The sequence below is a fragment of the Gopherus evgoodei genome, chromosome 7 (genome assembly GCF_007399415.2).
Source record: "Gopherus evgoodei ecotype Sinaloan lineage chromosome 7, rGopEvg1_v1.p, whole genome shotgun sequence".
Lineage (NCBI taxonomy): Eukaryota > Metazoa > Chordata > Testudines > Testudinidae > Gopherus > Gopherus evgoodei.
Window position 1 is genome coordinate 72,436,770 of NC_044328.1, and position 15,243 is coordinate 72,452,012.

At 47.6% G+C, this 15,243-nt stretch overlaps 1 protein-coding gene across 2 annotated transcripts in view; it reads right to left on the reverse strand.

Annotated features, from left to right (window-relative positions):
• TLL2 (tolloid like 2) overlaps positions 1-15,243 on the reverse strand; it is a 202,793-nt gene that overhangs the window by 49,869 nt on the left and 137,681 nt on the right. For both annotated transcript variants that reach the window (XM_030570612.1, XM_030570611.1), the window contains 3 exons: positions 15,026-15,131; positions 6,136-6,260; positions 1,527-1,642 (listed from right to left, as the gene is read on the reverse strand). In XM_030570612.1, the coding sequence (XP_030426472.1) occupies positions 1,527-1,642; positions 6,136-6,260; positions 15,026-15,131 (347 nt within the window). The remainder of the gene's footprint in view (positions 1-1,526; positions 1,643-6,135; positions 6,261-15,025; positions 15,132-15,243) is intronic.

The window sequence follows — 15,243 nt, forward strand, 5'->3', positions numbered from 1 at the left end:
ATTACCCAAATTCCCCAAACAGCAAAAGACTGCAAGATTGAAAATGCTCGTTTAGAAACCTCACTGATCCCTAAAAAACAGATCTAGGGGATTTTCAACCCAGCAGACACATTCAAGAAGGAAATGACTTCTTCGGTTGTTTAGTGAAATCCATTCCCCCAGGGACCAATGCTGGGTTGTTCCCCATATTGCCTAGTGCTTTGTCCAGTCTGCAGCATTATATCAGTTCCTGTAAGTGATGGAGATTTCACCACCCCCATTAGGTGACTGTCCAACAGTTTACTACACCTCGCTGCCAAGAAGTTTCTCCAAATACCCAGGCACTGTCTACACTAGCACTTATGTTGGCAAAACCCTAAGTGACATAAGTTTTGCCAGCACAGGTGTTTATGTGCACCGCGCTATGTCGGCAGGAGACGCTCTCCAACTGGCAGAGCTACTGCCGCTTGTTGAGCTGGTTTTATTATGTCAATGGGAGAGCTCTGTGCCGTCGGTGTAACGTGGCTTCCGCTGTGCCGCTGTAAGCGTTGATATGGCTCTCTTTCACTTTTCCCCCCTCCTGGTAGCAGTAATTATATCCCATGGATCATCTTTAATAAACCCTCTCCATCCTTGTCTATAATTATAGAGAGCTATCATGTTTCCCCATAGCCATCACATAGCTGGGTTTAGCTCTTAATTTCTCTTTTTAAAACAACCCTTCCTTTTGCTGCTCTTCTCAACTCCATCCAATTGGCAAATGCCTTCCTGGAAATATGGTGCCCAGAACCGTGGGCAATACCGCCGCTACACTAGCAGCAGAGTTGGGCAGAGGACGCCGGTTACCCTTGCTCTGAATGTGACGCCCGTTTTAATAGTTTTCTGGCAGCAGCTCAGAGTTGTTGCCTGACACAATCCTTGAGCTCCCCAAGGCTCTGCACTAAATTCTGCTTTCTTGGGAGAGTAGCTAAAGAGCCTGTGGAGCATTCATTGTCAGCTGGTCAACTGAGCAGTGCACGGACCGCCTTCCCGTGTGCATGCAGTTGCTGCATGTGCATCAATGGAGATGAGTGAAGGGGGACAAATTTTCCATGAGAACGAAGAGGCTGGAAAAACTCCCACACAGATTGCCCACCATCTCCTCATACTAGAACAATAGTGAAGGGGAGCACAGCACAACCCACGTTGTCCAAATACTCCCCAGAATCCATTGAGGGGGCCCATAGATATGCAGCAAACAACACTGGTCCCCATGTGCCGGGCTCTATTCTGAAAGGAGAGAAGATCAGTGCAGAATATTGTATGTAGAGACCTGAACTCCCACAGCAAATACCTATCCATGGAAGCTGGTACTCTGTGATCATTGGCTCCACTTACCTGTGCAAGACTCCACCAAATGAGCCTCCACTTAGATCAAGATGGTGCACAGCCTCTGCATTCAGGAGGAAAACAGGTGTGGCGCAGGGCATCCCAGCAAGTTGCAAATGCAACCCTTAGGCAAAACCACATGCCTGTAAACTGCAGATACAATTTGCAGTCTAACCTACCTTCTCCCCAGGAGTCACAGATATTCTCCACACACAATGGGAATAGGAAGGATAGCCATTTGGAAAACCAGGAGCAGAGAAATTCCCCGTCGTGTCCTGCAAGGTCTCCCCACAAGCTATGTAATTGAAAGACAGCAGCAAAGAGTTACCATCTGAAAGAAGTAGGTCAGAGTTTATCAATCTGTTTTTGATCTTCTATTGTGGATAGCTTTGCACCTCTAGATCACTGACTCAAATCCAATCTCATTTGGTAGTGATCAGTGGTCATTGCCATCTGTCTGTCTGGTGGCCTCGGTGAAGTTCATCAACATCCGTGGGATAAGAATGATTTAGCCAGCTGAGGATGCTGAGAAAATAGATCATTACAAAGGGTAACCTCTCTGCCCTCCCTCTGCACCACACGCTTTTTTAATATATTTTTTAATTATCTGAATTGTGGTAGATTTTCTCTTCTCTCTTCACCAAATGCAAAATTATTAAAATCAAAGCCAGTTGCTAGAAAAGCTATTTTCCCCTCATTACAATCTGCTCAATAAAGTTCTCCTTAGTTACCATGTTAATATTCTTTTTCGGGTAAAACACTGTGACAAAAGCTAGCTGAGCCCCAAAGCACCCTCAATTCACAGAGTCAACTCTGCATTGTAGCAAGATGTGGCATAAGAATTTTAATGTCAAGATTTGCCCCACTCTCCACCACGCACTGTTTGTTGCCTGTTGCAGCGGGAGAGATGTAGATCTCAAAGTTTTTAAACGCCATTCTTTAGGCAACAGGCTTCCAACATCTGTGAAATCAGCTATGACTGTAGTTCCTGTTCACTGAGCCAGGAAGGAAGGGGCTGGAATGTGGAATGACATATACACGTGCAGAGCAGATGATGACTGACTGAGGCAGAAAACCCCACATTTCAAAGCACCTATTTCACCCACAGCGTTCAAAAGCTGCATGTGAATATATGCGATGTGGAGCAGATATCAGACTGCTGCTCGACTGCTCTGGATTGCTTTGGATTTCATAAACCTTGTGCCCACTCCCGGTCTAAAGTAGGGTCTGACCCTTGCTTGGTTTCCCCAGCAACTGTGAGGCAGCCCCCAAGAATCCTTCATTAAGCAGGAGCGCTTTGAAAGATTTGACAAGATGGAACATCTGCCTCCGTTTCTCATGCAAATGCCATGAACCTACTCGGCCTGGCACCCCTGACACTGCCTGACGCTGCGGGTTGCTCACTAATTTTTCAGCCTTGATCACAATTAGAGGGGTGGGTTGGAACCTGGAGGTGAAGAGAGACTGGCTCCATTCAGGACACTTAATATATGAAAAAATGTTATCACCCAGGCCAAAGATCCTAATTACCCAACAGTACTTTGACCCACAACTTAATGGGCCAAACAAGAAAGATGGCCTGCAGGCAGCAGCCGTGGGGATGGGACGTACAGACATCTTTCTCCTATTGAATGGCTCATAAGGCAGTTTAACGGTGAAGACGCTAAGATGGAAAAGTCACAGATTCCAAGTAGAGATACAAGTTGGGCGAGGTCATCTCTTTTATTAGACCGGCTTCTGCTGGTGAAAGAGACAAGCTTAAAGACAAGCGAAGCTGGTCTAATAAAAGAGATGACCTCATCCAACTTGTCTCTCTAATATCCTGGGATTAACATGGCTACAAGACCACAAACAATGCAGGTAGTAAGTTTGTACATGCTAGATGCAGAGGCCTCAGAGGTGAAGCCAAACATCTTGTAAAACTGCTAGAGAGCAGCATGCAGCTTTTGAACTCTGCGGGTGAAATAGGCGCTTTGAAATGTGGGGTGTCATGCCCCAGTCAGTCATCATATAAGGGAGAAAGGCGTGCCCTTCCTAGGGAGGTATTAGAAAACAGCAAATCAGATTCTAAAATCTCCAACCTACTCTCCATTCCCAACAGAAACAGCTATCAGCGTTGAGAAAACAGGAGCCCTGATGCAACCACAAAGGGCCATCACACCAGGGCCGGTGCAACCCATTAGGTGACCTAGGTGGTCGCCTACGGCACTAGCATTTGGGAGGCAGCATTTTGGGTCCTTCAGCAGCAACCACGGCGGCCGGATCTTCAGCCGCCCCGGGCGGTGGCGGCATTTAGGCAGAGGGAGATGGGGCAGGGGGGCACGGGGAGGCCCGCCTGCAGCAAGTAAGGGGGGGCAGCATGCAGGGGAACTCCCTGCCCCAGCTCCTCTCTGCTTCGCCTCCTCCCCGAGCACTCCGCCCCGCTTTGCTTCTCTCCCTCCCAGGCTTGCGGCGCCAAACAGCTGATTGGTGCTGCAAGCCTGGGAGGCTGGAGAAGTGGAGCAGTGATGGCGTTCTCGGGAAGGAGGCGGGGAGCTGCCGCATGGCTCCCCGGGCTGGGGGGAGCTGCTGCAGGGGGGGACACACCACAAGGCTGAGGGGGGGAGCTGCTGCAGGAGTAGGCGCCTCAGGGCAGGGAGCTGCCACGGGGGGGGGGGCGCACCTTAGGGCTGGGTGGGAGGATGGAGAGCTGCCACAGGGTTTGGGGGGTGGGGCTCAAGGTGGAAGTTTCGCCTAGGGCGCAAAACATCCTTGCACTCGCCCTGCATCACACCGCCCTTTTTAGCTTCCAAGTGCTCTACAATGGAAATCAACTTCCCCGCCCAGGCCCCTCCCGTGTGTCTGGCAAGTATTATCACTCCATTCCACAGACAGGTGGAGCAAGAAACCCCGAGAAAATGTAAGCCTCAGGGCCCGAAAAGGAGCTAATCTCCTACCTGGGATTACAGCTCCCGAGGGGCTGATTCACAGTAGGTGTATTTGCACTGCTAGTCCACACACCCACAAATGCTACATGCCCAAAAGGTCTGCCAGTTCCATGGGCCAGATGTGGAAGTGTTCACTGGAATGGGTTTAAAAAAATTCACATGGAGGGGAAGATGCTAGTCTCCTAGTGCCAGAGCCTGAAGGCTTTCACATGTGGAGCAGGTAAAGTCCAACCCTCATTCTCCAAACATCTGAGCTTTCCTGGCGGTCCCTTCTCTTGGGGCTGTTAACTCTGCATGGCTTACGGCATTCCTGGCCACACTGCCCAAAAAAGGGCCTGTGATGAAGCATCCACCTCACAGATCACCCTCAAGGAGACTGATTGAGAGCTGCTATTATTTGTTATGAGAACAGCAAGTCACTCTGGAACCAGTCATCTTGAATCATCACTGATGGCTAGAAGGTTGGCTCGAGGAATATCTGACCATTTGGGGACATGTCTCAAGTTGTTGGGCTTACCCACTATGTGGCTGACAAATCAACACAGCTTTTCTGAGCAGGGGAAAAAAGAACAACTGCTCAAACACAATTTGCCTTCGTGGAGAGATAATTACAGGGCACACATATCATATTGTCCTAATTACACAGGATAAAGAGGATGATTGCTCTCAGCTAAACCATAATGTGGCTTGCAAGGGAATTAGTTTTGGGCTCGCTAAGTGCAATTACTCAGTAATTTGCAGGATCATGTAATTACTTTACCAGCCAACACTATTCTGTTACAGTATCAGTGAAGGAGAATTGGGAGTTACTTCCTACAAAGTAAACATTCTCAGAAATTCTATTTGCTTATTAGTCACAAAAGGGTGTGTGTTGATGTGGGAGGCGGGTATCGGTGTTTTTGTGTGTGTATGTTGGGAGGGACATATGTTGAATTTACCTTCCCTTTACAAGTGACCAGCAAATGCTTAAAATAGGAGTGAACGCAGTGCAGAGGCGCGCCTGTGCTGACTGGTTCAATATCCCAGGAGCGAGAACCCAATAAGGGATTTTAGCACGGCATGGCAACAAGGTAGGCAAGTTTGACATTTTTCCTTTTTAGCCCCTGCGATTTAGGGGATGCAGCATGTTACCCAGCAGTTTGTTTTTCAGCTTAAAGGGATGAGTTTCCAGGGATGGTGCACATGGAATAGTTCTACCTCCACTCAGACTGTGACCCCGGAAGACTCAAGAATTGCCCCCTCCCTTCTAAACCACCAACATGGCTACTTCAGACAGGAAAAGCAGCTGCCCTCTTAGCAGTGGGAATTTGGAAAGTGCTGGGGGTGTGAAAAGACCATGCTTTTAAACAGACTGGGCTTACTCTCCCATTCACTTAGACGCCAAGAACAAGGAGTCAGAGCTCCCCTGTTCCTCACCAGATTAGAAGGCTAGTACAGTCTGGTCCAAAGGAAACAAGCTGTGGAAAATTGGGTCCCTACCTGGATAATAGACTATGAACATGGTGCAGCAATGCATTTTCTCTACTGAAAAATGGTGGGGAAGGACAATTTGACTTTAGCTTCCTTTTCAGCAAAGCATCCTGGGAAGGGGAGGAGTCTAGAGACCTATCAAACGCAGGCACTACCACCTCCCAGTCACTGCTGGGGAAGACAGTAAAGAGTCCTAAGCCCTAAAAAAATCAGGACTATTGACAAAGCACTAATAAAAGTTCAGTTCCCCCAGCCTGAAGCACTTAGATGGTCCACCTTCTCAGAGCTCTTTCATCAAAGGAATCATTAACATGCTATTGGACTCCGGGGCCTTCCAGATAAAGCACGTGCATGGGACAGAGTTGGAGCCATTTGCACTGGCCATATTTACCTGGGCACTTGTACAACTTCCTCGCCTGAGCAATGTCTCCCTGACTCAGCCGAATGCGCTGACCAATAGTTGGGCCGAACCCATTGTCATCTCGACGGGGAAGGATGGTGTCCAGAAAAACCCCTCTGGAGTGAGAGAGACAGACAGCAGTGAAAATGGCATGGATGTGCTGAGGGCAATCACAGTTCAACATGAGAATCCCATGACCACATACCCTGTGCTAGCAGGAAGGAGGAATAGAATCTGACTGGCAACGTATTTATGAAAAAATTTGTGCTTTGATATACATGTTCTCCCAACACCTGATGCCTGCGCATTTGGAAGCTCTCTCTGCCAATTTAGTAAATTCCTCTCGGGGACTAGCAGAGGCTGTGGCTGCTTCTATTTCAACACAAACACTTTACTTACCATAAATCAGAGAAAGCAATAAAATATCCTTTTACAAGGTTAAAATCAACATAACGCGCACTGAATCAACAATAGCACAGATTGGACAGCATGGCCATGGAAGCCGCTTGGGATTGTGCTCATAGTGATCACTGCGGAATGAGACGACTATAGACTTGCCATTCTTAGATGTTAAAACCAAGAGGCTCCTCTGCTCATGTCTAATTCATGCCCACTCTTGGTCCTTTTGAGCGGGCCAAGCCTCTGAGCCAATGACTCTCTGCATCTTTTTCCCATTCTCTTCTTTGTGCCTGCTTCCATGTTGTCCCTTATTCGCAGCGCCCTCTCCCCATGTCTGAGACCTTGATTCAACACAGAAATTAAGCACATGCTTGACTTCCAGTATGCAAGCAGCTCCACTGAAATCAACATACCTATGGTGCAAGGGTTTTTAATGCAAAAGCTACTTCAATGTAACATTACAGGGAGACAGTGGAGCCTAGTGGATAGAGTGCTGGATGGGGCCTAAGGAGACCTGGGTTCTATTCCCGGCTCATCCCCCAGCCTGATGGGTGACCTTGGGCAAGTCACTTCGCTGCCCAGTGCCTCACTTTCCCCATCTGCAAAAGGCGGATAATGATACTGAGCTACTTTTTAAAGTGCTCTGAGATCTCTAGATGAACAGTCCTGTGGAAGAGGTAAAATGGGGGGGGGAAAAGAGTTAGAAAATGAAAGTTTAGGGTCTTAAAACTAAGTTAACTCAGCCGTGCTACCCCTGGGCATTATTTTACATCACCCCAAAATACATTCTGAGTCTCACAGTGCAGATTGTAGTGACATGTTTGAACAGAGATTGTCAGGTCCTTGGGATATGGCTTGTCTTCCTAAGGGAAATAAGCACAGTCCTAAGGGGAGCCTGAGGAAAGGCAGGGCTGACAGCAATAAGATTATTGGGCCCAGGTCCAACAAGTGCTTCACTTCAAGCACATGAGTCATGCCACTAATGTCAATGGGACTATGCATGGGTGTAAGCACTGTGTTGGACTGGGAATGTTGGAGAGCGTGGAGGTTTTCTTTGTTTGATTTGAATAAAGACAGGCAGAGTAGTAGTGATCAGAGTCGGTCAAAAATTCCCTCAACGTTTTTTCAACAATTATAATTGGGGATGAAGAGAGGCAACAACCGGGTGGTGTATAAATGGCATTTGCTGACTTGGGGAGCTTTTCAAAGGCCCAAATGGCCAGCAGGCTCTCACTGGGAGCTAGGGCTAGATCCTCAATGGTATTTAGGCACCTAACTCCATGGAAATCAACGTGTGTCCTGCTTTATGCTGTGAAGGTATCAAAGATATTACTTCTAGCCTCCTGTCCCAGGAGTTTCTGTCTAGGGTTACTGAACTCTCTGAAGAGCCAGTCATAGGCCTTTCCTCCCTTCGCTCACACCCAGAGTAACAGAGCTAGGTTAAGGGGAAGATGAAAAGTGCTTTTTCTATTTTTAAATAAAGAGGGGTGGTAGCAATGTGGATATAAAACACTCTGTGTTGTGCTATGCAAGCCCAGCTGGTTGCTGATCCACAGAAAATCATGTGTCACCACAAGAGGTATTACCCCATTAGTTCATCTGACAGCGGCTCATGATTGTAGTGCTCAAATTCCGGGGTTCAATCCACTCACTAATGGCAGCTGTTATAGGGTGACACAGATCCCTACTGTCTGGCACTGTCCCAGGGCCGTCTCTAGGGTGGTCCGGGACCTGGAGTGGAAATGACGAATCCGTCACTTCTGGGACTGACCCGTCACTTCCAGGACCGACCACACTGGCCAATCGCGTCAGCCCATGGCTCCCCCCACCAAAAGCACGGGGCCCAGAGTGGTCACCCCAATTCGCTGTACCTTAGGGATGGCTCTGCCCAGGGCCAATCAGGTCCACCTAACATCTGGGCAGTGCCGCGCCTGCACTGGCTGGTGCTCAACGAGCTGCCAGCTGCACTGCTAGGCGCACTCTTCTGGCATGTCCAGGGCTTCCACCTGTCCGCCCAGCTGCCATTGCTACCGCCGGTACCACCAAGCACATGCCTAGCAACTCTGTGGCCTCCCTAGGCAATTTAAAAGGGCCTGGGCTCCTGGCAGCCACTGTTGCTACCATGCCAGTGGCCAGGGCCCCTACGGCCTTTTAAATCACCCAGGCCCCTGGACAATTGCCCCCTTTGCTCCCCTACCCCCCATCCCCCTTGGTCCCATGTTTCCTTTCACAGTGGCTCTGACAGAGGGAGATATGTCCTTATCAGACTGTCAACTCCCACAACCTCCATCCTGGACTGCAAGTTTACTGTAACAGTGTGACCTGCATTTGGGGTGAGAATATCCTGTTTGGATTAGGGGCTTGGAACCTAGTTAAATGACTATGACGGAGAAGCCATCATAGAGCAATCAAGGGTTATCAGCTTCGAATGTCACTCCCCCAATGGCTCATTGCCATAGGACAATGGACTCAACATAGGAGCTTGACTGGGAGAAGGGTCTGGCAGTTCCCAGCCAGCGCACAGGGGCAAAAAGGGGCTAAATTTATTTAACGAGGGGTTTCTCTGAGCAAAGAGGCAGTGGCTACTGTCACATGCCAGAAGACTGGGCTGAGGAGAAAGAGAGACCAGGCCAAGCCCGAAATGCTGACCAGATCTTGGGCTCACTAGAGTGGTGAGACCAGGCAGGGGGGTCTCAAGACCGCTCATTATTTTGCAAAGATCGGTAAAGGTGCCTGTGGTTAAGAAGTTCCTAAGAAGTTGCCTGTGTCCCTTGATTGCCTGCCATGTTGTTCCTGAGGTGGTTGCCTGAGAAGCTTGGAGCACCCACAGAGAGGTGGAACTCTGAGGGAGCATGTATAAACAACTGAGTCCCTGGAGGGCTCGGGCACTGGTTTGTGGGTTCAAGGTGGCTGGGCGGGGGAGCCCACATCCTAAGGAAGGGTGTCAGACACTGGGTCTGCACCTGGGAGTGCCTCAGAGACTCGGAGCCAGTAACAGTGGCCAATCACCACCTAGACACAGTGGGCGCAGAGGACTTCAGGATACAGTGTTGGGTCCCCTCAGCAGAATGGTGTCCATGCAGAGAGGAAGTGGCCTTGGCCAGGTTGTGACAGAGGTGTATGGAAATACAAGTTGTTCCAGGTCCCCGGAGAATGTAGTCATGTGAATACAGAGTTCCTGCTAAATTATTAATAAAAATCCCATTAAAAAAAACCCACAACAACACTAAGTACTTGGAAGTGAAGAAATCAAATTCCAGACAAATGGAGTCATGACAATCATTAATGACAAGCACCCAGTACACTGTACTTACAGAGCATCCTACGGATTAGGTATGACACAAAGTAACATGGAAAAATGTCTTTCATATATAGGCACTTAAATTCACTGCTAAAATCACTGCGCTAACTCCCTCATTGCTTGCCTTGTGCCTAAGGAAGGATGTGTGACACTGGGGTGTGCAACTAAATTAGCAGCATCCTCTAAATTACACTAGGAAGGCTGGATGACAAACTGCTAACTAAAGTATGACAATACAGATTGTGTAGAAAAGTCACTTTGAAATCCCAGGAAACAAAGTCAGTCTTCAGAACATGAATATTAGAACCATTTCAGAGAATGGAGCAGAGATCGTTTCACTCCCCACTGAAGTGAAGCCACCTCTGATGGGGAACAGGGCAATTTTCCAGCAGTGCACAGCAGCACCAGGCAGTAGTTTAGGACCAGAAGAGAAGAATCCCAATTAAACTGCAAGGGAAGTTCAGCAAAGCAGAGTGCAGCCATCCACCCTGAAATTTGCTCAGGGCACTAAGATGAACACACTATTCTTGAAAAAACAGCAGTGTGAGCAGGATCTTAATGTTGTCCAGTCTAAAAGAAGGTGCTTGCAGTATTAAGTAGATGTCATGTAGCGAGTCTTAGCGATTCCCACAGGCCTAGGGCTGCAGCAGCCACTGCTATATGGCTATTTCATACCCTGACTCCAGTCTGGGATAGGAAAGGAAAGATTCCATTTTCCAACTCTCAGCCACCAAACACAGGTTCCCTCTGCACAGCTTCATGCATCAGCTGAGAATTTGGGCCACAATTTGCCTGCACCTTTTTATTCCATTAAAAACACTCACAGGATATGTAAAACTTGCATGCTAGTGCTGCCTGCTTACTGTGGATACAAACCTAATGACCACAGAAGTGCTTAGTGCTCACTTGAATTATTGCAAAAAGACCATTGCTGAGGGGGCAATGGGTCAGGGAGACAAAAGGTTTAGAGAACCGATGAAAACCACACAATTATATTCAGAAGAATTATTGTCATTTTTGGCCCTTCAATAGCCTGAAGAGATCTGGATTTCAAGGGATTCAGACTAAGGCATCTACAGTATAAACGGAGGTAACATCTTAATCCTGCTTTGGTGTGAGACAATTACTACCATTTGAACCCCACTGAACTCTGGAAGGATTTAGCAAATGCCCCAAGGGAAGAAAAACTGCCTGCTCCAAGTTATCTGATACAAAGACATCTCTGAATGCAGTAAGCACCTTCCCCACACCCATCCCCAGAGCGGGTGACGCTACAGCATATTTCATAACTCTTCCTGCCAATAGAGTGACCAGATAGCAAGTGTGAAAAATCGGGATGGGGTGGGGACTAATAGGAGCCCATATTTAAAAAAAAAAATGCCTCAAATATCGGGACTGTCCCTATAAAATTGGGGATTTTAATCGTGCATCAACAAGAGAGAAGAATAATAGGTGTGGCACGTCCATAAAACTCGAGAGGTTAACAAAAATATTTGTGTTAAATTTTAGAAATGAAGAACACACATGAAAGGGGTCCTTTTTCCAAGTGAAAAGATGCAATTAATTAATGCAATAATTTATTAATAATATGTGATCATAGTAATGCAATAAAAAGGTCTGCAGTGTGGATGTGCTTGAAAGAAATGGACTCCATCTTGCAAACTCTGGTGTACTGGAATAAATGGGAGTTCAAGGCACACCAGCTGTGCAGAACTGAGAATTAGGGGAGAGCTTTCCAGTAGGTCAGACAATTCACAAGTCAGTTACAGAGCTGAATTTGTGAGTAATTTACCACCACTGGCTAAAGATTCCAGATCAACAGCCCAATAGGCATGGAATGGGCAGCAGGAGCACAACTTTTCCAGCACTGCTCTCAACCCTGACTGAAAAGACCACCTGTAGGGGTGAGATGGGAGCTGAGTATGTATGGCCCAAGCAAAGATGGACCCCCTTCTTTGCAGCCTTAGATGATAATTAGCTGGAGCAGGAACTCAGACAGAAATCCTCAACTCATTCACAAAAGTCACTGACCACCATCATTTTGGGTCACTGTCCATATGGGCTAGATTCAAAAGCTCTGCATCCCATCCCCAATCTCATCAAACCCTTGCTTCCAAGCCCTTCAACTGCTTCTGAGAGAACCTTACACCAGTTCAGGTCTAACTCCATGACAACAGGGTGGTCAGATATCTTTGCATATTGTGCATTGTGCAATCAAGCATTCTGGCAAGACAGTCTGAATTTAAGTATCCCCGAGGTTCAATCAAAGGATGAGTAAATTATCTCTGCTGCCCTAAACATATGGCTCTCCGGAAATTTAAGCAGTATGAATAGCTCCTGAAAGTTTGTCTGGTGCTTGGGATGTGACCTCTTTGGGCAGCACAGAGAACGTGATTCTGAAAACACTACTGAATATAGTACATACTACCACGAGATGTCCCTATTAAAATCAGTGGGACTGAGTATTCAGAGCAATAGGCACGACACACAGTAGAAAGTGTTTACAGAACAGGACCTTTAGAAGGAAAGCTGCTGAGGCTAGGACCTGCAACCTGACCTGTCTGTAAAATGCCACATACACCTAAACAACAGTGATCTGATTTTCAGCGGTGCAGAGGACCTACAGCTTTGGTGGAAGCTATTGGGGTTCAACTTTTATTTGGGTGCCTAACTTTAAGCACCCAAGCTGGAAATGTAGGCCAAAGATTCTTATATTCACCTCTTTCCAACTAACCATTGAAAGGGGAAAGGAGTTAGCAACTTCCCCTCTCCTTTTATAATTCTATAGTCCACAGTCATAAGTCTGTAGTGCATAGCACACGGTACTTGGTCATGTACCACAATAATAAAATAACTGAAGTTATTGATTGGTATTTACAACTTAACTTTTACCTTAGCAGAGTTGTTTGTCTGGGAGTGCAAAGGAAAGAATGCTTAACGCATTGCTGCAATTCAAAAGCACAAGTCTGAAAACCAGGAAGCTCAAAGCTAAGTTCAGAATTATCCTCACACACAACTATGCTGTGTAACACTGAAGTCCCCTGTACAATAAAGGAAGTGGTGAGTTGGAGCCAGTTTGCACCAGTTCACAAGAACTGGTTGTTAAATTTAGAAGCCGGTGTAGAACTGGTTGCTAAAGGGGTGGCCTGGTTTCCCTAGGGAGCAATTTAAAGGGCCTGGGGCTCCCAGCAGGGGCTGGAGCCCCAGGCCCTTTAAATTGCCACCAGAGCCCCACTGCTGGAGTCCTGGGGTAGTGCTGTGGCGTTCTGGGGGCTATTTAAAAAGTCTGAGGCTCCTGCTGCTTCTACTGCCCTGGCCCTTTAAACAGCCACCAGAGCCCGACTCCTTTCCCAGGGCTCCGGCAGCTATTTAAAGGGCTGGGGCGGTGGAAGCAGGGAAGCTGCAGGCCCTTTAAATAGCCACCAGAGGCCTGGAATAGCGGGTGGGCTCCAGGGGCTATTTAAAGGGCCAGAGTTCCAGCTGCCTCTGCCACCCTGGTCCTTTAAATAGTCACTAGAGCCCTGCTGCTTCCCCAGGACTCCGGCAGCTATTTAAAGGGACGGGGAGGTAGAAGCAGGGGAGCCCTGGCCCTTTAAATAGTCCCGAAGCCCCAGGTTGCTGCTGCTACTACACCGGTGGGGGAAGAGGGATGAGAAATTTGCATGTTCTGAGGGGGGCAGTCAGGGGCAAGATGTGGGTTGGAGTCAGATGGGTGGGTGGGGGAGGAGACAGGCACGTAGGACTTGTACTGTACTCACCACGCAGTTCCTTTCTGGGTCTTCAGCAGCGGCGGGAGTCTTCACTCACTCCGGGTGAACTACCTGCCACTGAAATGCCGCTGAAAACCTGGAGCAAGTGAAGACACCACCACCACCATCCCGCCGCCGAAGTGCCACCGAGGACCCGATAGGGAACCGGTTCTTAGGATTTTGGGAGCTCATCACTGAATAATGGAGTTAGTTGGATTGTGGGAGCTGGCATCACACACTTATCTACAGACTCATCTCAGCATCTGACTCGCAAATACTCAGCTCAATACTTTCTAAAAAAGAATTTTCCTACCGTCTTCCACTTACAGTGACAGGAGGTGTTTTTGGAATAAGTCCCTTTTCAGACAGAAAAGATTTTGAGTGTATGCAGTCCCCTCATCCCTTGACTGTGAATGTCAAGGTTTACATTACTAATCTAAGTTTCCTTGCTCAGCAAGTGGTGTGGCACTGCTTTTGTAGAATCAATGACACCACTCAGAGCTGTGTGAACGGGACAATTAAGTCAGATCACCACTTGTTTGCACACATGTAAATGGCTTTTCTTGGGCAGGGACGCTTGGCACTGTCTTGATTAACTAAGCTGAAAGTTCCCCCGGGATACCTCCCATACCCAGCCCTCACCCCAACCTGCTGAGAGCACAAGTAGGTAAATTTCAGTCATCAGCATCGTGAACCTCTCAACAAGTTCTAAATTTTAGTTTGCTAATCATGACAGAAGGATAAGCCAGGATTCCAGCTCCTAAAAATGGCTGTGTCTTGTCACCAGCATCTTTCTTTGTTTCTATTGTCCTGTAACATGGATGGGAATTCTGCTTCAAGGACAGAGCTGCAATTAATCAACTTGATCCCACAAGCTTCAGCTACATAAGGACCCATAATGGACTGCTCCATCAGTGACAGCCATCCATTCTAGCCTGCACCAGTTGTGAGTTGCAGGTCCTAATGTCTAGACAAGATCAGTGGGGGCAGAATTAGGCCCAGATATATGGGCCCAATTCTGACTGACATTCACATTTTAACCTTCACTATCCATGCAGTGGGAGGAGCAGGCCAGGGGCACTCAGAGTCACCTCAACTGGGGAGGAAGGAGAGAATGCCAACACCAAGCAGGAAGTACCTGGTTTCTCTATAATATATTTGGAGGTCAGAGTAGTGGGGGTATTATGGGTATTTGTGCAATGTGAGAGGTCAGAGTAGTGGGGAAGAGAACAGGATTTCCCCATGTTTCCACTGACTCATTTTTATGCTTCTGCTTTATGAATTCCTGCAGCTTGATTCATCCCTCACCTGAAATCGTTGTATATGCCATGCTTATCTGCAATAAACTCACAGTTTTCCTTCTAGTCGCTACATAGCCTGGGTAGCCAGGCACTATATAAAGTAGTAAAGAGAAATAACCTTGAATTCCGACCTTGAGAAGGTGTTCCGGGCGTAGTGCATGATGCTGTCAAAGTCATAGGTCTCTCCCAGAGAATTCACTTCCCCGGCTTCCATCTTTAAGAAGTTGTACTCCTGACCTGCGACACAAGGCTCCATTAAAAGGAAAAATGTTTCTTGGAAAACTGAGAGCCTTGCTCAAAAGAGCACTCATAAGCCGAGCTGTGCAAATAAATAAATTTTGGTTTGGTG